At 38.8% G+C, this 27,164-nt stretch overlaps 1 protein-coding gene across 3 annotated transcripts in view; it reads right to left on the reverse strand.

Moving 5' to 3' along the window:
- The window catches only part of LOC122712259 (telomerase-binding protein EST1A-like), a 134,076-nt gene that overhangs the window by 13,851 nt on the left and 93,061 nt on the right, over positions 1–27,164 (reverse strand). For all 3 annotated transcript variants that reach the window (XM_043931760.1, XM_043931761.1, XM_043931758.1), the window contains 6 exons: positions 26,706–26,887; positions 24,407–24,480; positions 19,759–19,871; positions 12,179–12,282; positions 11,584–11,757; positions 10,487–10,690 (listed from right to left, as the gene is read on the reverse strand). In XM_043931760.1, coding sequence (XP_043787695.1) covers positions 10,487–10,690; positions 11,584–11,757; positions 12,179–12,282; positions 19,759–19,871; positions 24,407–24,480; positions 26,706–26,887 — 851 coding nt within the window. The remainder of the gene's footprint in view (positions 1–10,486; positions 10,691–11,583; positions 11,758–12,178; positions 12,283–19,758; positions 19,872–24,406; positions 24,481–26,705; positions 26,888–27,164) is intronic.

The following is a 27,164-nucleotide window of genomic DNA, read 5'->3' on the forward strand; positions in this document are numbered from 1 at the left end:
AAAAAAAAAAAAAAAAAAGAGGAGCACGTTAGAGAACCTATTCAACACGTCCAACAAGAACAAAGTTAGACAGAAAACAAGGCGCAAGAAAAAGGAAATATGCGGTTCGTTTCCAACCCTGTGAATCAACCGCTTGGCCAGATTACACTTACGAAGGGGGAGGAAGGAGGAAGGGGAGGACACGCGCGTATCAAGCCGTACGAGGCCCCAGGGAGAACGAGTGTCTCTTAACGTCGTGGAAATTAAAGATTCTACGGGGGTTGTGCGGTGCCATTAGCCGTGCCAACATTCACCGGGGTACAACGGGAGCACAATGTCCTTCTGGCTCTTACCCTTAGCCGAGTCGAAGGGGGTTGACACGGGCGGAAACCGTTATCTCGCCGGCGCAGATGACAGCGAGGGTGTGTGGAGCACCTCACCTCCCAACGGGATCCCCCCCCTCCCCCCGGTAATATTTCGACTATAAATGTTTGAATATCACCGGCTGCCTCCGTTCAACCTTGCTTTTCCTCGTGTTTCGCGCGAGGGTAGCGACCGAGTCGAGGGTGAACGAGCGAATCGAGGGAGAGGTCGGCGATTTCATGGTGGATCGCTCGTGTAATTTTTCCCTTTTCTCTTTTTTTTTTTTTTTTTTTTTTTTAGGGCTTGTGGACTTTATCGTCGTTGGAAAATGGATAGAATAACGCGTGTGGAATATCAAATCTCTCCTTTTTCTTTTTTAAAGGGATTATGGGTTACAATGGTTGCGAAAATGGTGGATAGAATGGTTTTTTTTTTTTTTTAAGCTTGTCAACCATCGTTGGAAAATGATGGGCGGAATATCTAATTATTTTTTTCTTTAAAGAGCTTTGTGGATTTCATTTGCGCGTATATAGTATGTAGAATACGTATCTAAAGGGGATTATCGAATATTCTTTTTGAATAAAAATGATACGCATAGAATGGCACGTATACCTGGATGGATGGAATTAACTTGGAAGGATTGTGGATTTGTATTTTTCTTTTTAAAGGATTCGACGGAGCGCGATAATGGATGGTGTTCGAGAAAGGGTGGTAAAACTCTTTTGCGAACGAGACCAGCGGAAAACATTTTTGACGAGTGTTCTCGAGTATTGGAAAGATTGGGAAGGGGAAACCTTTTTCGGGGAAATGGAAAATCTGTGTGCGGTTTTAATGGTGTTTTATATTGCCCTTTGTCAAGGAGATGAGTAAACGTTTTTTTTTTTTTTTTTTTTTAGATATTTCCAGTTGAGAGTATAGTCGTATCTCTTTTAATCTGAAAGAAGATTACAGTAATCGTTTCAATATATTTTTCGGAGAGCAAAAATGAAAGCGAAGAAAGAAAAACACTGCTTGGAAAAATTTAAAAAAAAAAAAAAAAATCGAAGAGTCAAAAGAAAAATATTATTCTTCCATAACAAAATTACTTTGATATTTTTCAAAGAAGTTAAAAAACATTGTCGATTATCATCCAATTAATAGCGCATCGCATCCAAATGATCGTAAAAATAAAATAAAATAAAACTCGTAAAAAGTTGTGACTCGTATAAATACAATTATCAATTATTGCAACCCGAACTAATCGTCGCAGATGTTCTCATGCTAATGCAATCGGCCGATAACGTCGCTCTGCCGCTACCTGTTGTCTTCGACACGGTTGCACGAGCTAATTTTATCGATGCGCACAACAAGCAACCGGTAGCGAGATAATCGTGCCACCGTGCGCTTCCTCGACTTGTTGTTCCTCTTACGGGGATAGCGGGTGTCAGGGTTCTTATCGAGACGAGCGCTCGAGCTCGCGTGATAGATAACATTTTCATTAGGATAGAAAAGTTATTAAAACGTTCTAACGATATTGAGAATATCGTTCCAAGCTGGAATTAACTCGCTTAATGAAGTTCAAAGAAGGAAGCTAAGGCTGCTGGGCAATCGTGTCGCGAGCTAGTTTGCATCTTAATGCTCGATCAGCTTCGTGAAATCGCAAGGTACAAGGTAGATAGCTAATTAAGTCCGCCATTCGAGGCAATTGTTTTTAACCCGTGATTAAATAACAAATATGGTTTGTTATTTTTTTTAATTTCGAAGCAAGTTTTTTCGGATGAGAAAAATCTAAAATAAAAAAATTATATGATTTCAGTAAATTGGGAGATGGTTGGTGAAAAAGTTGTAATTTATTATTGAAAGAATTTTGTTGAACGTACGTTGTGTATTTGGATTAGTTCAAGTGACACAAATGTTGATTTTATAATGTAATAATATAAATAAGTAATTTCAGTTGCATTATATATATATATATCTCGCTCCATATTTTCACTTGTGAAATATTCTACGAATGGGACCACAAACAGGCAAGATTTATTAAACACAATGTAACTGCAAAGTCCCCAGGGACCGTAGAACCTCTCATTATTATACAGCCCCCCTCGTCATCTGGCCAACTATTGCGCGAAATTCGTACAATTCCAATATCTCCGACTTATGACTCCCTATTCGAGGTCAAATCCCTTTGCAAACTCCCTTTTATACATATTGTCAATCCCCATGGGCAAATCCCCCATGAAAAGAGAATGATAATAGTGAGGATTATTATGGCCTGTATGTCAATTCTGAATGCATATATTTGTATTCATAATTATTCCATTTAAATATGGATTTCTGCAAGATTATTTTGAATGATTAATCTTTAATCTCGATTCATAACTCTAATATTTCATCTTGATTCATATATATATATAATTATTCTTCATATTTGTTATCCGAGTTTCATTTATTCCTCTTCATTTTTATGAATCAAATAGCTCGAATTATATATTTAACTTTTCCAGTCGTAAATTGGGATAAATTCTGATTCTTTTTTCATAATTTGTATCGCTAGATTTCCTTCTTAATCGTTACCTACAGGATCTCGAATATTCACATTTATAATATATCAAGAGGTATCGACCATTAATCTTAACGTTTTAGATTGGAATCTTTATATTGCACACACATCGCTCAAAATTTCAAGAAACTATTCAAATATTAACGATCCAACATCCGACAAAGCAAAGTAAAATTACACCGTGAAAAATAAAAGAAAAAATTCACCTCAACGAGCAAACCTAACCTATACTTCCGACCGCTTTGAAAAACGGGCTGTCTCTCGGGCCGCAACCTCCCCCCTCGAGCATGCGCTCGTGCAGGCACAGTGAAGCTTGTAAATCACAATAAACCGTATCGTTTATTAACGATCTCATTTATGCGGCGAGAAGCCGTGCACCGGGGTTGTTGCACACAGCGAGCATGCATTCTGCATGGGAATCGGCCGCGAGCCGCCATTTATATTCAGCCTGGTCCTGCCTAAACGATCGCGCGGAAACACCGAACGCGCGATAAATTATCCATCGTCGCCGGTTGTGTATCGCGACTTGAGCGCGGACAGCCGATTGGCTACCGGTGATCCGCGCTTAATAAACCAGGAACGCGCAGCTGTGGCCGAGATGGCACCACCTGCGAGCCTAAAGGTGGCGACGGCGGCGGCGGCGGCGGCGTAATTGTCGCGCGTGACAACCACCTCGATCCACGATCGAATCACGATCGACGATTCGTTCTGTGGTGTGTTCCGTGGACGTGGATTGGGTTCTCATTTTTCGATCGGGTAGAGCGGATCTTGGGGAGCGAAGTAAGCGTGGGAGTCGGCGAGTAAGTCTGGAAATTGAAAGAGAGAGAGAAAGAAAATTGTTGGTGATGGGTGGTCCGAAAATTTTCTAGGTGTTGCGAATTTAGTATTGTAAGAAAAACATGATTGTAAAATAGAAATGGAACGAAAACAAAGTCGATGATTGTACAGAGTGATTGACGACGAAACTTGTATATCGAAATGTGTGGAAAATTCTTTTTCATTTCTCACAGAAGAAGGAAATTTTTATAGGTTAGAACATGAATGACATCGAATGAGCTAAAGTTTTGAGGTTGGAATTTGGATTTGATAGTTTTAGATAGTTAGATTAAATGTCCATAATAATTGGAACTCGATGTAGATTCAAGGAAACAATCCATTTACAGAAGATCAAATGTGAAGTGAAACTACTGTGAATCGATCAAAACACTTTTTCATCGTCTCTCGTTGTTATGATCACCCCTTAAAAGTCTCATCGAAGTAATTGTTCAAAAAAAAAGAAAGAATAAAATAACGATTCCGAGTCGACTTGATCGTTTATCGCACACATACAGGGGAATAAGGACAAAGAACACCGAATCGAACGATTGTGGCCAATGTTGTCGTTCAAGGTTCGCGAGATGCTCGATCGATGCAGACCGGTACTAACAAAAGGTAATTAGTTTAGAGTAATTAGCTGTTTCGCTTCTCTTCGCTTTTATCCTCCCTTCGTTGCCCTCGCGTTCCATCTACTCTTTTTCCCTCCTTCTTTTTTTTTCTTTTTTTTCCTCCTCATTGAAAGTGAACGCAACCACGAAGTAAAGTAACAAGAAGTAATTGTCCTGCGTCTTTTTATCCTTTAATAACACGGTACGGTAACTGTTGACACGAAACAGGAGGACTCGAGGAGGATTTCGTGGCCTTCGTACATTGCCCTTTGGAAACAAGAAATTTGTTCGAGCATTATAAATGTTAATCGCGAAAGTTTTTGCGTCTCTTATTTCAATCGTAGGAATTTTGAAGTGGAACAAAAAATCGATCAAAATCTCACGATCTTTTTATAATAGCGAAACCGACAAAAATTGTATCTCTGAATTTTGAAATTTTCTTTCTAAACTTTCAAACCTCTTTCATCTAAAAAAAAAAAAAAAAAAAATTGTAATCTTAAATTGTAAAATTCTAAAAAAAATTAATTTTTCCACTTCGAATTTTCATTAAAACTTGAAGAAATCTTATTATTCGTAGGTCGAGTTCGTAGTATATTCGCGAAAGAGATAAATTCTCCGCCTCGCGAAACAACCGGGGGAGAGATCTATTTACATAAAACAACGCGGATCCTTTCTCCCTTTAAAAGAAGACTTCAACGGACGGAGCTGTAAATTAACTCAAGACATTGTATTTAATTAAATTCAGGGAGTGAGAGGCGTTAATTAAAACCGGCCTCCTTCCTCCATTATTTCCCGAAAATTGCCCGATCTTTGTTCCGACTCGTGAATTTAGAACGTATCCTTTGACCAATCCACGCCTATCTATAATTACAATAATTTGCAACTTGACAATGTTAATCTAACCTTGTCTAAAAACTTAAAACTTGTAGAAACTTGACATTCGTCATATTATCATTCACTTCCGTTCATTTCTGACGAATCGAAAAACAAGATGTTTTGAAAAAAATTAAATTTCTTCATTCTTCTATTTTCGCAATTGAAATTGACGTCACATAGCATGGACGATATAAATAAAGCCTAGAGCCAGAAGAAATTCCATAATACGAGCGGGTCTAATCGATAGGCAAGCAGATGATCGTGGCCAGGCCGAGCGACACTCTTTATTCTATCAATTATTCCTAATTAGCTAGGAGGCTAAGGTGATCGAACCCAAGCGAATTCTTCTCAAGCCCGTTCCTTCGCAAGGTCTCTTTAAGTCTTGCTTACGTGAAATAAGTTAGCACCAAGTTGCAAAACGAATCGAGCCGTTTCCGTGGAAAGAAAAGGGGACCACTTTCATATCCGACCGTCGTATTCACCTCCCCCTCTTCGTCAACGATTATTTACACGAAACTTATTCTTTCGTCGATATCCGAAACGAGCAAGCAGGATTAGAAGAACAATAGAAATCCCTTTTGTTGAACTTTCTACGAGCTAGCAGAAGGAAGAAAGAAATTAATCCAAGAATTCGAAAATGGCAGAGGAGAAGCGCTCGCGTCCATCTTGAAATTGTGACCAATTAATCCCTTCGTTTAAAAATATATTAAAATAATATATATCCATACCGATCACGAACGGTTCTTTCTTTCCATTTCTCTCTTTCTTTTTGTTTCTTTTTATTTTTCCCCCTTGATCCGCGCTTGATCGATGAACCTTGGATCGAGGATCTAGAAATCGGGAGGATCTTCAACTATTCTGGAAATATTTGAGGAGAAGTTTCGCGAGGAAATTCGATGGGACGCCTCTAATTACCCGCGGTACCGTTAACGAAAGGGCCATTTATTTCGAAACGAAATCGGCGAGAGGGTCACCGGTTTTTCAGCGGGGGAACATGTCCGAGGATTGATGAGATTACGCGCCACGTAGTTGAGTAATTAGGATGTTTCTTCGTTGGGTTAATTGTGCTCGTGCTTGTGTCAGAGGTGATTGGTAGGATTTGGTGGAATTCATCCTGCTCAGATGAACTTTGCAAAATTTTTGAAATCGAATTGACGAACGAAAGAAGCATGATTGCAAACAAAAATTGTAAAAGAATGGTTCTAGATTTCTAGATCAAATTCCAGAGAGAAATCAAATAATTCTGCTAACTGTTACTTTGCCTCGAAAAAAAAAAAAAAAAAAGAATACAAGACTTATACTTCTACATTCCTTTCTCAAATTCCTTCCCATGATCCTTTTCCCTCCACTTTCCTCCATGATCGATAAATCATCCAGTTTCTTCCAGTTTCTCTCCGGTGAAAACAAAACGCGTTATAACTGTACAATATAAAAAAAAAAAAAAAAAAAATTAACTTAAGCCGTCTTGCAACGAATAACTAATGTTCCCGTTTCCTTAAAACCGCGAGGTTTCGCGTAACTCGCGCGAAATACTGTAACTGGCGCGACCGTGGAACCGTTACGGCCAGCTCGGGTTACGAATTAAAAGCGAATTAAACGGAACATTATTTGCCAGCAGGTTTCTTGCTTCTTGGTATGAAATTTCGACTCGATCAACCAAGAAGACACGCCTTTTTTATTATATTCCAGCCGAGATTTATATCGTGGCGAATTTAACAGGGAGAGGGAGAAAGAGAGAAACATTAACGAGAGTAACAAGTGCAATTTATCAAGAGACGAAGATTTAGAGCAAACCTCTCCTCTTCCATACTGATGTGCCGAGGCGATCGGTCATTAATGGCGGAACAGGTTCAGCGGATTAATTTCGGACGGGCCAGCTTTGCTTTCGCTGTTTATTTTCACGTTCCTGGAAGGTAATTGCAACGTGTCTCGACGTCGTGTACCGAAATTTTGAAGGATGGCGCAGCAAGACGCGTTTTCTTGTATTTTTCAATCTTGTTGTTTCGCGAGGGGAAAAAAACAAAATTTTAAAACCGCGGTGCAGAATTTTGATCAATTTCCCCGAAATAACATAAGAGGAATCGTTCCTTCTCCGAGATATATTTTTCGTTTTCGAATCATTCCTATTAATCCTGTTAAAAAAATAAAAAAAAAAAGGCTATAGCTTCGATCTTGGAGGAACAGTTAGAAAACCCGAAATTTCTCGTTTTAATCTCTCATTTTGCGAATGCAAACGAGCACCGGCGAATATTTAAAGCTAATTAAATTCACCGTGTTTTTATTCGCAACGCCACGTTACGAATTTAGAGCATCCCCCTTGAGGAATGACATAATTGGACACAGGTGGAACAGGTTCCACTTTACGAAGAAATTGTACCATATATATATATATATATATTTATACACAGGTGAACAGGTTGTTGCTTTCGGTACGAGATAATTGGCGCACGCGACTTCGGCATTACATACACGCGTTTATAAGATAACGCGAATGTACCGAGCGTTTAAAAAAGATACGTTTTTTCGTTCCCACCACGTGATTATTCCCTGAGAATTCGACGAATCAACAGTTATCGCGGCACGAATAAAAGGCTCGATTAAAAAGGCGTTCCAATTATGTGCGGGTATGCAAATGAAACAAATGCCTACTCTTAAGGTCTACGCGCGAAAAATTATTGCAACCGATGACGCATCCAAGTAGTTGACCTTTGCCACACACACATATATATAAAATATAGATGATATACAAACAAAGTTTATACGATTATGCAAATTTGTGGCATGGTGGAGGCGAATAATATCGATAAGTGTTATGGAAATCATCGTATTTGAAGAGTGTGGAATGTCTAAGCCACGTGTCCGAGGTATTTTTGGTATAATGGGACACGGGTCGAGCGACGAGGATTCCCATGGCCTATTCAAAGGCCGTTGATTGACGTTTACTAAGGATCCTCTCAAAAGAAACGATATTCTAGAGGAACTTTAGGCTCCTGAGACTTTGGAAAAGAATTAGTAGAGCCTCTCTTTACGCAATAAAAAAATTCTCTTAAGATTATTCTCTTCGATATATTTTTCCTATTCTCAATTCACTCGTCAGAATTCCAACTTTTATCACCGAATGATGTATTTCTCTCTCTTACAAATAATCCAAAAATTATCCAAAAATTCTAACATTATTAACGAATTTAATATTTTCTCCTTGGAAAAAAAGAATCCCCAACCAATATCCACGTCACGATATAAAATTTCGACTTATCGAGGTATCCTCCTTAAAAAAAAGGAGATTCGAAAAAGGTATGCACGTTTGTACACCTCTTTCCAGAAAAGAGGAACGAACAGCGATACAACAAGATCGGGCAGAAGAATCCAATCGAACTACCGATATCCGTGCATCCACGCATTCGGATATCAAAACGGTTCTGTCCCTTTCTTTATTTCGCCGCCGCGGTTGTCACGCGGACCGTTTCCTTTATCGTATTCACGTCTCGGCTAACTTTACATCCCGGTATTCTTCGAAACCGTGCCACGATAAGACGTCCCTCTTTTTCCTCGGTTAGGGTGGGGAAAAAATTCGAGGAGATATCGAAGAAATTTATTTCGCCTCGGTTGTTGCGCGAAAAATATCCGAGAGAAGAGTTTCGGATCGAGATAATGACGACGGCAAAAGGCGAAAAGCAATTTCGATGGATATATATATATATATACACACGTACGTTCTTCGAGAATGGATTCGTCGTACGTCGGCTCGAAAATGGAAAGGGAACTTTGTTGCGGTGCGAAGAATTAAAAGTGTGTGTACAGAGAACAGAGGAAGGACGAGGATATTAAGGTTGAAGGGTTGATCTCGAGAGGAAGGGGGGAAGGATATTACGGTGGAAGCAGCGCGGATAATTACGACGAGCCTCCGTTGGATGGAAGACGGATGCGTATTAAATGATATTCCTTTTTTTCGCTGCAATTTGGGGCTTTGGGTTCGGATCACGATCAAGGCACGTAAATAAATTTATTGCGAGCTTTAAAATTGGCAATGGGGGGATCGTAACGCGTTATTGGCGCGATGTGATTGGACATTGTCTTATGTCATGTGTGTTGAATAGTTTTTTTTTTTTTAATATGAAAAATTTGTCTCTTCTTTACCGATATTTATAATTAGGCGAAGATCGATATCTTTGAAACAGAACAAGGACGAGTCAGTTTTAACACGAACAGGAAATAATCAGCAGTTCTACAAACCGTCTGACATGTATCCACTAATTAATTATTCATCATGTTAAATTTTCGCACGAAACAAATGGAATAATTAAATATACGCATTATTCGAGATACAGGATACTCATTGAACAGATAAGATCAATTCGTGTACCATACTCGTTATATTAAATTCTAAACAAGAAATTTAAAACTAATTTTCAGTCGTGTTTATTTTTACATCCTTTTTTCCCTTTTTTTTTTTTTTATTACTAATCCTATAATTTCCTGTTTAAAATTTTTCCAAAAATGTGGATCGTGAATACGTTAAAAAATATTCCCTATCCAGACGAAAAAGCAAGATGGCGGTTCAGAGGCCTACATAATACACGCGAAATCCAGCCTCGGCCAGGGGGGTTCGATAATAAATATGCAAAAAGGAGGAGCATCGATGCCGTAAATAAAAACGGCGGGTTTGCGTGCTGCGATCTCCAACAGAAGAAGAAGAAGAAGAAGAAGAAGAAGAAGAAAAAAGAGGCGAAAGAATAAAAGAGAAGGGCGTACGAAGCAGAAAAGAAACGAGGGAACGAACGAAAGAAACGAGCGGGGAAACGCAACCGACTTGTCCCGGTAATCTCTTGATTTAGTTCGACTTAGGGACACGGTACGTGTTCCCCTGGCCACTTTGTCGGCTACCTTCGCGAACCCTGGCGATGAAGATACGGGAAACGAGCGGGAGAATTGGTATCTCGAGCGTGAAATCATCGAACCTCGCGATATCTTCGCCGACGTCTCTATTTTTGGATGGCTTCCAACCGGATGGCGTGAATTTCGAAGCGTCCATTTTGTTTGGTCGGTTGGTTGGTTGTTGTGAATTTTTGTGGTCGAGGAAATTCGAGAGAACAGAAAGAATCAATTTCGAGAATCGATATAAACTTGGAAATATGATATTTCAAAATTATTATATTTTGTATTTTTAAACATCTGCCTTTTATCCTGTTATTTTTTTTTCAACATCGAACTTTGAAAAGTCGAATCGACGTTTGTAGCAACGCAAAGAGCGATCGATGGATCATTTATCGAGGCTCGAGATTATTAAACGTTGTTGGTTACTCACCTGGACTCGTTGCCTGTGACGATCCTGCTTCCGTTGCCGCCTCTCAAGTTCCTCTTTTCTCTCGATCAGCGACCTTATCTCGACCGCAGCCACGGGGGCGGTACTATCGTCAGGTACGTCTGTGCACAAGGGTAATCTCCTCATGGTGGATACAGGCTCATCCTCATCCTCGCTGTAACTTTCTACCAGAAGCTCGGAGTCGCTCTGAAAACGAATCAAGAATTCTCTTTGAATTCATTACCGAGAAATGAGTATGGAAAAAAGGGGGGGAGGGAGCTGGAACTAATTTTCCTCTGGATATTACTTTTTCCAACCAATTTTCCCTTTATTTTTATTGTCATTGACTTTTCATGCAATTGGACTTTTTTTATTGAATTATCTCATTAAAGATGAGAGGTTAAATTCATATTTATCAATGGATACATTTTATATTGAAACGCGAATTTTGTATTTCTAATGATGAAAAATGATAAATGAAATAAAATATTCTTTCTAAAATATTCTTTTAAAAGGTATTCATCGGTAATCAATATCGACAATCAATAACAAGAGTCAATTTTCTCAAAATCTACTGTAACGATATTGCCAAACAATCACTCCCTTTGCTTCAACTTTCACCCCCTCCTTTCAATTTCCCTAAACGACACGTTAATCCCCTTCCATCAAAATTCTATCTGCCCCCAAATGCAAACGCGAATGAACCAATGAATAATTCACAAAGGGGGGAATAAGGATCGTTGGCAAGGATCGTTCTTAAACAAAATTTTTTATTCGCCCAATGACGAGCGACGATGAGCAAGAGTCGCGGAGTTCCTAACAAAAAAAAGTTAACTCGTTTTATTTAACGAGAAAATGAAAAATACTTACGTTAAATTATATGTTTCAAGAAACGAAATAATTTAACACGTGTAGAGAGTCGAATATTTTTATAAATAATATAATAAAAAAAATTCTTAATCTCTGGCATATTTCTACACTAATGGATATTTTTTTATTTTAAAGATTATATACTCAATTATATCAATTGTCTATAAGCTTATAATTTTATAATTTACAATGACATTTATTAATTTATACTTCACGAAAGAGTTATTTACCTGTTCCGGTGGTGAACTCGGCGTACTTGTGCTCGAAGCCTCTACCACAGAAACGTACTCGCTTACGCCAGTTTCGCTCTTTTGCAACTTCAATACCGGTGTCTCGAGGCCGCACAGGAACACTTGGCCGAAGAACAGAATCTTGTTTATCCTGAGACACACTTGAGCGACTTCCTGGAATACGACATGAGCCAGAGCTTAGCTGGGATGGAGTAAAGAATGCAGAACGCGAGTTCTGTTTTGAAATTTCAATCACGAGGCGAATGAGCTTTGTTCAAAGTTTGCGATAAATAAGTTTTCGGAGGCGATACGCGTTTCTTGGATACAGTTTGAAGCGAATTTCTAGATTTACTGCTAACTTTCTTCTCTGATAAAACTTCGCTTTGTTCCAAGTGAACAGAACAATGAATTAATAATAATAATATATTCTTCTGATTTTTTTTAATAAAATCATTAGAACGATTGAAGATAATCTAATTTTTACTCATCTTGTATCGAGTTATTCTAAATTTTTTTATTCTAAATTAAAAGAAATTAAATAAAGAAAGAATCTCGTCTTTTTTTTTTATATTTATATATATAACGGTATATTTACCATATCTTCGTTCTTCTCGGCATAACAAGGATCTTGAGGATTTGACATCAACGGAGTAAATCCTGCCAAAGTCATATCTTCCGGCAGTTTTACCAATTCAAGTTCTAAAACAAATAATTGAACTTTTAGATAAATTTGCAATCGACAGTGGCTAAAAATAAAATCTTGTAAATGAATTTCCTGTATTAAGAATAATTCAATCTATCCTATTGCAGAAACTTAAAATTACAAAATTATGCATAAGCATATGTTCGCCGCTAGAGATACCGTTTTTCACAACATATATTAAAACGTGAATGGTATCTTAATTAGATATTCACTGTACTTTTAAAATAAGAAGAGAATGACTTCTAAGAAAATGAAATAGACGTTGACTATTTGTTCTGATCTTGAAAGAACTTTCAAATAACATCATTTATGTGTTATTTCTTAATGCTTCTGCTATTTTATAAAAGCTATTTATAGATTATTTTTATTTAACAAATATGTTTTCGAAATTAATTTTATTTTACAAAAAGAGCATTATTGGATATCCAATGAATTGTATACTGAATTCAAGTCTTATACATGTGCCAAGTATATGCATACCTAACCTCAAATATTTCATATAGATGTTACATTCAATTTTTTTAAATTATTAGATATAAGCTATTATTAGATATAACCTATACCGAATATTAAGCAGAGAAATTTAGAATCATTAAAACAATAAATAAAATCAAAAATATTCATAAAATAAGTATTTGAAGTACTCTTGAAATACTCTTAAAATCATATATGCATATACTTAATTGAAGAGGTTAAGATTTTAAACATACCAATGTTTGAAAAAAAATTCAAACTTTACCATAAGCACAACGATGAATAAAACTAATTTATGATGAATATAAAACGCTACTTTTCCTATCTTACAAAATTTATCCTTACCTTCAATCTCTTCGAGACATCACAAATAACACGCAATATACTTCGCATTAACTCTTCTTCGAATGTTCAATCGTCGTTTTACGTATAATTAAAAAAAATCACGCACAAACAACGCACAATGATCACATTCCTTCCACTTCCAATCAAAAATATTTCGCTTCGAAAACGTAAAACTCGAAAATAGAAAACTCGATACAGTTAGAACGCTACGCATACCCCATCTATGAGCATTACGATTACGTACGTAACCCCACCACTAAAATAACCTGCGTACGCACCGTTGCACGAAAACTTACTATATAAATATCGATATAAATATCGAAATAAATAGTTGCACGCGCAGTTATATCGCAACGCACGGTTTCCGAAAATTATGCCGCTGGATCGAAGAGACAGATAATGACGAACGGCAGCCTGTTATCATGCAAATATCGAGCGGGTGCATCGTCGATAAACATTGAGCACAAATACCGGGGAGTGGCGGGGCGTTTACGGTTGGTCCTCGGACGAACGGGTCTTAAGAATATTCAACCTGTCGGATGACACGGTCTCGCGTACAGATCGATGCGCTTCTTCCAGGTTACATTGTAGCGCGCATACCTCGCGTCATTGATCGCCGATAATGGAACGATTTAACGACGGGAGAAGAACGTGCCTCGGGACTGTCCGGAACACGGGTACGTGTAATCGTTTGTGTATGTAGGAACAAGATGGTTACTTTGAAGGTATGGCTTTTTCGTTGCGTGGCATGCCACGGAAATTATGATAGTCCTTGTACATAACACGGTTAAAAAGAATCGACGAGGCTTGAGTGTAGGACAGCCAACCCCTGTGCTTGTATACAGGGTGTCTCACAAATTTTCAAACGTTTCTTTTCACATCGATATTCCATACAATAAATCTCTATTTAGATTCTCGTGTAATACCTAATCAAAATATTTTCGTAACAAAGCGAACTCCCTTAGATTCAACGAAATTCCAATTTCCCCAGTGTTCTCGTAATCCGAAACCTCGCTCCCTAACAATTTCGTTATCCGTTTCGATGCACAAATCCCCTCGTATCCCAATATCCCCGAAAACCATTATAACATTGCCCAAAATTTGATCCAATTCGCTTCCGTCATCAGATATTCACCCGTTCGACACCGTAAACGGGTGGTAACAATTTCGAATGGAACGTGGACCCGGCTTCGATCGCCGCCATTAATATTCGCCCGAGCGCCGGTTTGAATCGCTTTACACGGTCGGGCCGCGTTTATCGCGAATATTACACGAAGTTCATGGTCAGTGTGGCCAGGGAACTCGCGCGGAACGTGAGGAGGATCGAGTTAGGAGGGATCAGCGTGGCGGCATTCGCAATCGATCATCCGGAGGAGGATCTCTCGCGCGAGAATAGATTAAAGCCACGGTGTGCCTCGTACACGCGGGATGGTGTGCGCAAGGAAATATAGAAACCTAATCGCGCACGCGAAATAGAGAGCGTGCTCGCCTTGTTAATGCGAATTCCGAATAGATGTCGTGGCACTCGCGATCACGCGAAACCCGTATCACTCCTCGGTGCTAACGAACCGAACGTATACAGGGTGTCGCGCATAATCGTGAGAGTTTAACCACAAATTTAGAATCCTTTTTTTCCTCCTCCCCTCCTTTCAATTCGATACGATTCGAGAGAATGAAATTGAAATTTGAGAAGAACCGACATCGTTGGAATTTGAGAAAAAATTAAATACTTAAATAATACTTAATAATACTTAAATAAGTAAATTGGATGGATTGTATTTAGATAAAATCTTATGCCGAATTTCGTGATTCCATATACGATTACACAAAGATATATTTAATATTTCACCGTGGAACCGTGAAGAATTGATGATAATTCGTTCTTATCTTCTTCGTATTTATCACATTTCTCGGAGCGGATTCGAGACGAGGATCGTCCGACACGAGAATATAAAAGCGGGGAAGGAAGATAAAAAGAGAGTCGTGGAAAAAAAAGAAGTCGTGGAACAGGGTAAAAAAAGAAGAGGAGTGGAAGAGAGAGAGAGAGAGAAACATCTCGGACGATCCTCACAATAACATTCTTTCTCAGGTCTGTTGGCCACGTTGTTCGCAACGCGCCCGCCCCATACGCAGTCACCATCCTCCCTCTCTCTCTCTCTCTCTCTCTCTCTCTCTCTCTCTCTCTCTCTCTCTCTCTCTTCTTCTCCTTCTCTTCTTCTCCTTCTCCTCCTCCTCTTCTCCCTCGTCGTACCTTTTGTCCAATTTATCCATTGTGCCTCGGGTGTAACGCGCGCGCGGGTAAATCGAGAGAATGAGAGGAGAATGGAGGAGAAACGGAGGAGGAAGAGAGGAAGGGAAACGCAAGAACCGTCCGTGGCAACAAATTGGCATTACGGCACACGTTACTGGATGTACCGTTACTGTCTCAGTTCCTTTTTCGAATCGTATCGCCGCCTCTCTGCGTTCTCGCGTGCTCACGATCCAGCAGAACCGGACGTTCCTGCTGCTTAGCCTTTCGATGTTCCGTGATTTTTCCCCCGGGGATTCGGTTTTGTTCCCTTTTCACAACAGGCAAGAATGGATTTTCTGTCGTTTTCCTGCTCGTGTACACGCATGCGTATGCGCGCGCGTGGTCGATTGTATACACGGCTTGTTCTCGAGTATATCGAGAGTATGATCATTTGGGAAATATACAAGTGTGATTTTAATTGTTTAACGTATATTTATGTTATAATATTCGAGTATAATATTTGACTCGACCAATTGACAGATTTTATTTATTCATTTCCTTCGTTATTTTTATTATTTCTTTTCCAAGTTCTTTTAGAATCTTATTACCAGAAAACCAAAGATGAAGAGAAAGAAGAAAATTTTGATTGTTTGGTATTAATAAAGTGATACGTGTGCCGTTTAAAAATTCGATTCTATAAAGATTCTATTATAATTCAAATTATGTAAATATGCATTGTTCTTTCCTTTTTTTTTTTTTTTTTTTAGCAACCCTTAACCGACTTCAGACGGAAAATTAATGGCGGGTAACAGAACAATCCGATCATTTGATGAATTAACAACGATCATGAATCGTCGATACCTTCGTATACAATACGATCTATGAATTATGCACTGTTAACGCGTGTAAACCTGTCTGAAAAGTAAGTATAACACGACCAAGGACGCGGCTCGAAACTGGAACGCTCTTTCCCACCCGTCCGGATCCGTTAGGATAAATTCTACTCTGGGATCTGGAATACTCGATTCTACGAGTAAAACAATCATCTCATCACGCCAACGACAAAACTGTAATCAAAGAAGACGAAAGAAAACGTTTGAGATTGCGCGATTGAGTGACTCGCGAAAGCAATTGAGCAATCCTTCTCCTCTCTTCTTCTGATGGATTCTTTGCATAACTTTTTGCATTTGCAATAAATGAAACACAAATGAAATATCGCGAAAGGTTAATGGAATCGCCGTTAATCACCGTTTTTTTCTTCTTTCTTTCTTTTCCTTTTCCATTTATTTCCAAAATTCGTTTTACATCCCCCCCCCCCTCCCCTCCCCTCCTCCCCCTCCGTATTTTTTTTATTACGCTTCATCAATCTTCGCAACCTGACCTAATCTGAAAAGAAAAACCAAAGATGGAATTTAAGCCAAGGAATCAATTAACCCAAAATTCTCCTCAAAGAAAAAAGAGAGAGAGAGAGAGAGAGAGAGACATACGAGGACGTGCACTATCGTCTAGTAGCTTCACTTCACGAAGTATTACCGTGCGTTCATAAATCATACTGCATACCAAATGCACGTAATCAACGCATCAACAATCACGTTTCATTTACTCGTGACACAATCCACGTATGTAGATATATATATATATATACCTAACCTAACCTCTTTTCACTATTTATTCTATTATTTCGACGGGATGACTCGCATCGAGTGTTCATCGCCAGTTATAACGTTAATTAACACTTCGATTACTTTCGATTACAGCCTCTTACAAATCGTTATTGAATAATACTGATCTACGAAATTACTTAGTTTAATATTATCCGTTCTTTCAAACGGATAGATAAATACTCGCTTTTGATGAAAAATTTTCAAAGAAACAAAATGCCAAAAATAAATAATATAATTAAAATAAATAATATGTAAATATAATATTATATAAATATAATATAAATATAATAAATATAAATATAATAATTAAATAAAATAAATACTCGCTTTTGATGAAAAATTTTCAAAGAAACAAAATGTTAAAAATAAATAAAACATTCCCTTGTCATTTCGACACAATTTTGATGGAAAAAAAGAATGGAATATATGACTATGACTTTATGGATATTACATTAAACGATCGTGAAAAGAAAACAATCAATTTTCCATTTGCTTAACACGCAAATTTTGGAAGAAAATGTACCACGCGTGGATCGTCGCTTCTTACATCCAAGCGCAATCTCTATGAAAATAAAGAAAAAGAAACTGAGGAAAAGATCGGATGAGGAGAGGAATACGGCGTGGCCGTACGGAACAAAACGGTCGAACACCAATCGCATTGGCTGGCAACTTGTAATCGGCCCGGTAGGGAGAGAGTGTATATGGCACTCTGCAGTGGTCACATCGAACGGATTCACCGTTACGTAACCGGCGGCTATCCGCGGGTCAACACACGGCCAGAGGCTTCACCGTTCGAGGAACTTAGGTTTTTCGATTTAAAACGAGTGGTGGTCCATAGCATACTTGGAGACTTGGCTTATCGAGAGGGATCGTCGCGGGGTGTACGCTCGTGGAATTACGGCCACGGGACGTTTCTGATGCCTCAAAACGAAACTGCGCGCATTAATCTTCGACGTTCCTCGTCTCGCTCCTTCAAAAAAAAAAAAAAAGAAGAAGAAAAAAAGATGAAAAAAGTAAGATGAAACGTCAAAATGATGTTCGAAGGGAGTTCGAGTATGAATTATTGGAAGAGAAAATTTGTAAAAATGTAACTCGAGATAAGGTATCGAGAATGTGTGCTTTTCACAAGATTACATCTCATTCATGGAAATTTACGTTTAGAAATAATATTCTTCGATTTCTAACTTATACTTAAATAACGTGAAGAAATTATCAAGCGTAATTTTCTATCTATTCCATTATGATACATACGTGTCCCCTGTACGTGCAATTACAAAAATTGATTCATTTTACAAGAGGCGACACGCCAGCCAAGATTGATGGCGCGAAAAAATTGGTACTCGAAGAAAAAGATTGATAAGAAACGAAAAGAAAGAGGAGGAACGCGCCAGCCTCAAAACGAAACTACGCGCATTAATCTTCGACGTTCCTCGTCTCGCTTCTTCCTTTCAAAAAAAAGAAAAAGATGAAAGAAAAAGCAACCCTCCTGTCTTCCTCCCTTAATCCCTTAAATCACACGAGTCACGTTCAAAACGAATGAAAAGTTTTGCGCCACGCAACCTCTTATCAGCGTTGCGAGATTACTATTGTTACTCGTGGCCGCGGAAATCCATCCGTGGAATATTAATTTCGCAAAGAAAACGAAGAAGAAGAAGAAGAAGAAGAAGAAGCGGGTTGCATCCTCCTCCCTCCGTTCATCAGCGCGATACTATTAGCCGGCCAATTATTGCCGCGACATTCGAAATGGTACGTGAATCCAGCTTATATAAAAAAAAAAAGGAAAGAAAAGACTCGAGTATACACTCCCTGAATCTCTGATTGCATTCCAACGGCCATTTGCCGTGCCAATTATAATACGGTTATACCCGAGTTCCCCGTGCCCGCATTTGTAATGCTTGGGTGTATCATTACGCGGAAAGGCCGCGGAAGGGTAAGTAGAGTTTCCATTAAAATCCGGTGGAATTTTGAAATAAGAGGGCGTGTATTATTACACGCGCGGGATTGGGCGTGTAAGCGATGAGATTTTGAACGAATGATACGATTCAAGATCGATCGAGAGACATCTTGATTTCGTTTCGATCGAGAAAGGATGGAGAGTGTTGGGGATGTGCGTTCAAGTGAGAAATACAAGAAGATAATTTATTTGAAGATAATCTCTCTTTAATGAATTCTTGATCGATCAATGATTGTTCCTCTATGGGGAAGGCTTATATGGGGGTTTGAGAAATACTCGGGGAGCACGAAATAATTAAAGGCAATTTAGTTTTTTAACCGGATCATTAGTTTGATTTAATAGCGATTAGCCGGAACGACGAGAGAGCGGAGGGGAGGGGGGATAAAATTACACTATGAAATGGGAAACACGATCAAAATGGATAATACCTGAATGTAATTATTTTACAGAAGATGTGTCATACGTGTACGCCTAGCTTTGTAATTATATGAATGAGTTAGTAGATATTTAATTAAGCCGCGAGAAGGAAGCCTGGAGAGTTATATTCAATTTCGCAAAAATTCTTCGATTTTTTAGCGTTTATAAATCTATTAACGTAATTTGAAATTTATCGTCGATTAATTCGACTTCTTAGTTTATATATATATTCTATAAAAATTCATAAAGATTTAAAATTACGCACGCACGCGTATAAAGAGAAATTTGTAAAAAGGAAAAAAATTATACAACCATGGATACATAAAACGGATGAAAAACGAAATTTTATGGGATCCCTCGGGGGATATAATTTTATGAATTCACTCACCGTCTTCTCGACCCTCCGCGTCCTTGGCCTGGATAAGGATCATTCTGGAGTAATTCAATTTTTCCAGCAAGTTCACCATCGTGGCCAGCCTGCTCCACGCGTCCCCGGGTGGGCTGCAACATAACCAACACCGTGTTTTTCGTTCGTAACGTAAATAAGAAACGGGTCAAATTCCCACCAGAGTCCCAGGATAGTGGCCAGATATATCAGTTTAAATCGCGTAACCAGAAACCGGAAGGATGGATACTTTCATCTCGCGATAAATATCCCCTCAAAGGTGATTCAGTAACCTGTCGCAACTACGAACCAACGAATTACGACGCAACAAAGCGCGCGCTCCATCGAATTTTCGACTCGAACTTTCGTTCAACTGTGCGCATTCGCCGAACTCTTCTTCGAAGAGAAATTTCAAAAGATTTCGAAATAACGAAATCTCGATCGATCGATTGTCGATATTCAACGATCCAAAAATTCTTCGCCTGGGGAAACGTATCGATTCCAAAACGAGGGAGGTGAAACGAGGGATTCTGATCCCGTCCAAAATTAATAGCGAGATCAGGGTATCACTTTGATCGAAGACATCGGGTATCGTCGGGTGACATCGGTTAAATATACGAGGTATCGGCCTGGCGAGCGCGTAACCATCGGGGGAACCCACTTCCGTGTTACTGTAAATCCAAAGTCGTCCGTTTAATTATTTCCACCGCGATGAATGGCACCGCGCGGGGGATCATTTTCCAAGCTATCGATCATTCGATGCTATCGTGCTCGAGACCCGGAGGCGGCGATAAAGAAACGCTCGAGACCCGGCAGAAGAGGAGGAAGAGGAGCATGAGAAGGAAGAAGCAGAAGAAGAAGAAGAAGAAGAAGAAGAAGAAGGTGCGGATGGAAAAGAAACGCGCACGAGTCGAGTTGGGATTAATCGATTGCCGTCATGAAAGGTCATTCGTTAATTGCGCTCTCCCCGCTCGTTGCGTACACGTTTCCATTCGTGCGTCCACCAATCGGCCAACCTCTTTATCGTTAAATTATTATCGACCGCTTCTGCGGAGGCTTTATTGAAAATTAACGCGGCCCTTCCTCGTGAAAAATGCCCGTGAATTACGAAAGACGTGGCTGGACGGGTGAATGGGAGTTCGCCGGAGGACGAGTATGGATGGAGTAGTGAGTAGTGTCGGGAGGGGAGCAACGAATGGTCATCCGGATAGGTGGCGGCACTTGGACGGATGTTGCGAATGGAACGTTGAATAAAACGTTGAAGGGAGACGACGAGCCCGTTGCTCGCGCCAACTGATGGAAGAAAATTTTTTATTATTATGGGCACGAAGATGGGCGCCCAGTGTTAATTAATCCTTAATTAAGCCTCCTCATTTCTTCTTCCCAAACGCTCCATCCGATGTCCATCCATTCCGGAAACGGAAAAATCCATGGACAATTGGAGTTTCGAATTGGACCATCTGCCACGACAGACGCCGATAGAGCGAGGATAGAGTGTTCTCGTTCCAAAGAAGGGAATAGAGTGGACAAGAGGGAGAGAGAGAGAGAGAGAAAGAGAAAAAAGAGGGTGACAGTGATTGATCTCGCAATTACACGGTCTCAGGCACGCGCTGTGGGAAGATCAAAGTTGCTCTATCCTCCTCCTTGTGGTGAATGGAGGTGAAAAGAGGAAGAAAGAAAAAAGGGGAGGGGAAAAGTGAGAAAGAAGAAAAACAGGAAGAGGAAGGGGGAGAAAAATGGGAAAAAAGAGCGGAAAGGGACGATCTACTCCAAGACCAAGTAGATTAATTACGATCCATGTTCTATAAATATAGAATAACGAATCCACGGTATTCAACGAGAGAAGAAAAGGATCGAGAGAAGCGTCCTTGCCAAGGAAACGCTTCGCTCGCATAATTGTTAAATCGCTAACGAGCAACAATAATTAACTTATCCAACCTCGTATAGCATAGAGTGGTTGATTTAAGTATGGTTGGCTGGTTGCGCAAAGAGGCTTGGATCGCGAGCGTTCGCGCAGTTACGGGACCAAAGGGGCCTTGAAACTCGTTTAATGGACGATAGATCGCATCAGTCGGCCAACCACGACTGTTTTCTCTTTTTTTCTCTCTCTCTCTTTCTCTCTCTCTCTCTCTCTCTCTCTCTCTCTCTCGTCTCGTTAGAAAGATCCTAAGGATCGATACATTCCCCCGGTTCCCCAACTCGATCCTGAATAAAAACCCTTGTCTCCGATCGCGCTCGAATCATCCACGAAAAGACGTCGTTCCGCGCACCGTTGAAAGGCCCTCTTTTAACTTTTTCTTATCTTATCCCGCGACCGAGCTGTAAACGTGATTAATCAGAACGTGGATAAATTTTGACTTGGATAAAGATCGAACAGTGAAATAAATAAGACTTTTTTAATCTTGAAATTAACGTTTCCCGTTCACGAGTTAAAATATCGTTGCTTTAAATTTTGTTTAGAATTTTTCTAATTGAATTTTTCTTACATAGAAAGAAACAAAGGATTTCAAAAATTATATATCTGTACAAGGATCAAAACGAAAGCGAGAAAGTAAGAATTGATGAGACATCTAGCGGAGAAGAAAAGAAGTACGTTTAATAAATTGACATTTCTGAAAAAATTAATATTCTCTAAACTTCAAATTTGTTAAAAATTGGAATGTATTGTTACCACGACTAATAACATCGAATCACGTGCACGACTCTCGTTTCTTCGTTTTCAATCGTCGTGATCGACGAGAATCGATCCTCGCCAGCGATTCCATGGCTCTTTTGTCAATCATCGGATAAGAAAGAAACGTAAGAAGATAATTACACGTTGATCGGCCTTTCCTCGAACCGTGTTTTGCATTGCCATCGGTGGGTGGCATGATTTTATTTCGATGAGTCGCTCCCACGCAACAGTGTTTCGAGTGTGGAACAGGTTCGCCCGGCGAAGAGAGTTCGATAAATTTTACCCAGTCGACTAAATCGAATTTTATTTATGAGAATCGATGAATTTGTAATTTGTTTCTTCATTACAGATGGAAATTTTTAAACATTTGGAATCTTGAAAGTTTCAATTTGGAACTTTGAAATTTCAGAATTTTTGAATCTTGGAACCTTAAAAGTTTTAAAATACGAAGATCTTAGAATCTTGAAAAAGTCTTTGATACTTGAAAATTTGAAATATTGTTCAACGTTTAACGCATCCGCAATAAAAATTTCGAAATGGTATTTCCCCTTCGTTGTAGTTGACATTTTCGCGCAAACGGAGACAGAATCATCATTAATTACACTCAACCACCGTCGTACGCGGAAGATCGAGCATCCCAGAAGACAAGGGCCCGCGATGATAAGTTCGTTCGAACAATTAAGCGGTTTTCAGCGAAATTTCCCGTGCTGTCGCATCGCGATAAATCACGAGCACATGCCACGAAGATGTTGATCGTCGCGTGTGATGTCTCTAGCATCCCTTACCCTAGCTCCGGGAAATTGATGCACCATGAAGAAAATTAATCGTCCAACACAACAGTCATAATTCAAAACACCTGAGGTGTCAACATGGATTAATAGTCGCGCCCGCCACAGCCACGAATAATTTCTCCGTCTTTCTATTCTTCCTTATAACCGACAATACTGCTTCAAAGATAAATCGATTTGACAAAAGCAATGTGTATGTAAATCGATACAGGAATGGATATATTCTTCGAATTAGATGGTGTCCAATTGTGATTGTACAATAAAGTTAGGTTAGGTTAGATTGGATTATTCACTAATTTGAGAAGATTTGTTTGATTTGAAAAATCAAAAATCAATGTGTTATTGGAATCACTAGATTTCATTTATACAAGAAATTTTGCAAAAGATTCAAAAGAATATAATATACTTCTTATTTACAAATTATAACAATATCTAATAATAAGAGTCATGAATTGTAATATTTAGAGTTATTAATTGATATTTAAAAAACTTTACCAAATTAGGATAGATTCCATCTTCACTTCTCTTTTCGAATTATTTCAAAATCAATTGGAAATAAAAGGTGTTTAAAAATGATGAATAAATAAAGGATACCTATTACCAGCAATGAATAATTTGTGGCCGTGGCGTAATCTGCTGGCGAGCGTATGCATCGCTCGCTTACCGACTGGACCCTCTCTTTCTCTTTCTCTTTCTCTCTTTCTCTCTCTCTCGAAAAGAAAAGATTCACAGTACCACAAAACCACAGGATCACCGAGTTTGAATCATATATACCTATACGCTTTCTGCATCCAGCTGATCCTAATACATCCAACCATGTTTAGGAAAACATGCTTATTTTCCTCACTGACATTTAATGGTAGCATCCTTGCTCGATGATAATATTTCGGTTAAACGACTAAAACGATGGGAGAAGTTTCTGATATTACGCGTATTTTTCGATCGATTTTTCGATAAATTTTCGAGGTTATAGTTTCCCAGAGATTCGTTTAAATTTGAAGGAAATATTAAATTTAAATACATATGCATCGATCATAACCTCAAATAGATACAATTCCAATTTTTCTCTTTTACAAGAAAAAAATTTGTTCAACTCAAACGTTATAATAAAATAAGTAATGTATATATTTAGACAAAAAAAAAAGAAAAAAATACTAACAAAAAATATAAAATTTATTAGACAACTTACCCGACTCTGTAGTCCGTGCAAGATGGTGGCGGATTCCAGACGGTACTATGACAGAGCATCCAATCGCACCAGATCTAGAATAAAATAATTCAACATTAGCTACATACCTATATGAATATGAGAAACTGTTTCTATTTATAGAATGTCTATTTAACCTTATCCATCCTTTAGAAAGTGAATCGTACGCCAACAGTCGTGTACTTTGCGTCCACTTTATCGGTAATATTAATGGTCTCTACCCGAGACAAGAGCGAAATCGTTGTCATTACTCCCGTGTTACGATAGCAATCAGAATTCTTCCGAAGGATTCATTCTCAATTATACGATTATACGATGAATATTTATTTATCGCCCGTCACAATTAAATTACCATAGAAAATATAAAACACTTTTCTTAATTAATATCTCTTCTTCGAAATTCCTCTAAACTACACTTATAATACTTTTAATCAAAAAGTGTCGAAGAATCATCGATATCCTAACAATTGATACTTTTTATCTTCTTTTATCATCCCCTTTCTTTCTTAAAACCGCTTCTTTAAAATTACTCTTCGCTCATTATCGACCGCCCACGCAACGTCAAAAAAGAACGAAAAGAACCAAATCCAATAATTTCCAATAAACACCCTATATTCTCGAGCAAAACACCCTATATTCTCGAATATGCGAGAGAGTCGGCGTACGCATCCTTGAAAGTTGCACCAGCTCTCGGGAAGAACCAGGAAGAAAGCGGTGGTCACCGATGGTTCGAATGGGTTGTCACACGGGCTGACCTTTATCGATGGAGCGTGCGTGCACGGTTTACGTGCGATAGGTGCATTAATCGCGAACGCCGGGTTGCATAATAAGTCGGGACACGAACCAAGCATGGGTCGCGAGCTTGACAACGGCCACCGGCGGTACTCGCGTGGGTGCGAACCAACCAACCGCCTTCATAAATTCTCGGCTGCTTCAAGGCGCGACTCCGTCCCATTCGAGCTACGGATTACAGGGATGACAAGAGCGTCGACGACGAAGCCGAGAGCTACGATCCGATCGAGGGACCACGATTCATCGAAAAATTCGTGCACACGCTCGACGGAAGCTCGGAGGATCGTGTTCTGTCGAGTCTCGAGCGTGTCGATTAAAAAGTCGTAATGAATTATGATGGATGGTGTTCGGAGGATGATTTATACGGTGCATAATGTATATATGTATTTGATTATTGCTATGTAATTCGTACTCTGGTTGAAATTTTTAATCAATCTTTATGTTAAAGTACGATGAAAATTTTTTAACCCTTTGCACTCCAGGCTGAACCGACAACTCCAGCACTCGTTCGGTGAATTTTTTAGCTAACTTAAAATGATTTTACACGCGAATCAACGTATAAAACTTTTATATTCTAATATTTTATGTATCTTTGTACGTGAAGAAAGAAAATTTATCGAATATTAAAAATCTATATATCGTTGTTTTGCGTGATATTTTAATAATAACGTAACCAAGATACATCAGATAAAATGTCGTTCGATGTTTTTCATTTTTCTTATTTTATCGAGAACGATAATATACTCTCACATTCACCGTCTATTATTCTTATTTTTCATTCTATATTCTTCTTATACTACATCTCTATTTTCCTTCTCTCTATCGTCAATTTCTCATCTTCGCTCCAACTAATTTCATTACCATGCTTACTAAAACTCAAAAACTTTGAAAATAATATTTCTATCGCCACGACAAGAGTTCCGATCACGGTTTAATTTGAGATAAAAAAAATCTAACCATTCGATAGTATATTATTCTACACTTTGCAAGATTATACAGCTATATTCGTGACATTTAAAAAAATCAAACATAAATCAAAATTATCGCATCGAATCGAGCGCAAAGGGTTAATTTCGTAAGAACCCATTATTAATGACGAGCATTGATCGAACGCTTCGATTGAAAATTAATTTACAATATCGATAATTAAACAATATTATCGAGCAATATTTTTAGAATTTGATTCACGACGATTGTTCCTCCAATAGAGACAATTTTTCTCGATCTACACGGAGAATAACGCGTGGACATAAATTATATTATTTACACTGAACGAGATGCAAATAGACATTAAACTTTCATAAACGCAATATCACAATACCCTCCTTCCACTCCTTCTTCCCTCTCCTTCTAAATCATCCTCGAGCCCGAAAGAGATTAAAATCTGCGCGCAATTAGAATGACGCGTGGTTTTACCCGGCGAAAGTTTCTTGGAAAAAGAGATCTTGATAGGGGCGGCCATTAGATATGCCAGAGATAACGGAAATACCTTGATAGCTGGTAAAAGGACTTGCATGTCCTCGCTAACAACCATCCTCGGCTCCTCGCCGCTGTCCAACTGAGACTTGAGCAAGGACACGCCACGTTCTAAAATCAGATTGAACATCTGTAAGGATACGACCAGTGCCCTTTCTTGGACCTCGGACCGGTACCCTTGCTCCATTTGGGAATCTGAAACAAGCAAACGTAAGGATAGGACCGTTAGCGACACGACCATAACCTTTTCCAAAGGTTATTGGCTTAATGGAAATGATCGATCACCCGCCACCAGGTGGCAGCAATTCCAACGAATATTTTATTGATCGAATTTATATTGAAAAATAGAAGATATATTTCTTGTATATATTCTTCTCTACAAAAATCATATTATATATATTAATTAATTATATATATATATTTTAATTTATTAATTAATTATATATATTCTTCTCTTCAAAAATCGTTTAAA

The sequence above is a fragment of the Apis laboriosa genome, unplaced genomic scaffold (genome assembly GCF_014066325.1).
Source record: "Apis laboriosa isolate Shangri-la unplaced genomic scaffold, ASM1406632v1 scaffold1_cov151, whole genome shotgun sequence".
Lineage (NCBI taxonomy): Eukaryota > Metazoa > Arthropoda > Insecta > Hymenoptera > Apidae > Apis > Apis laboriosa.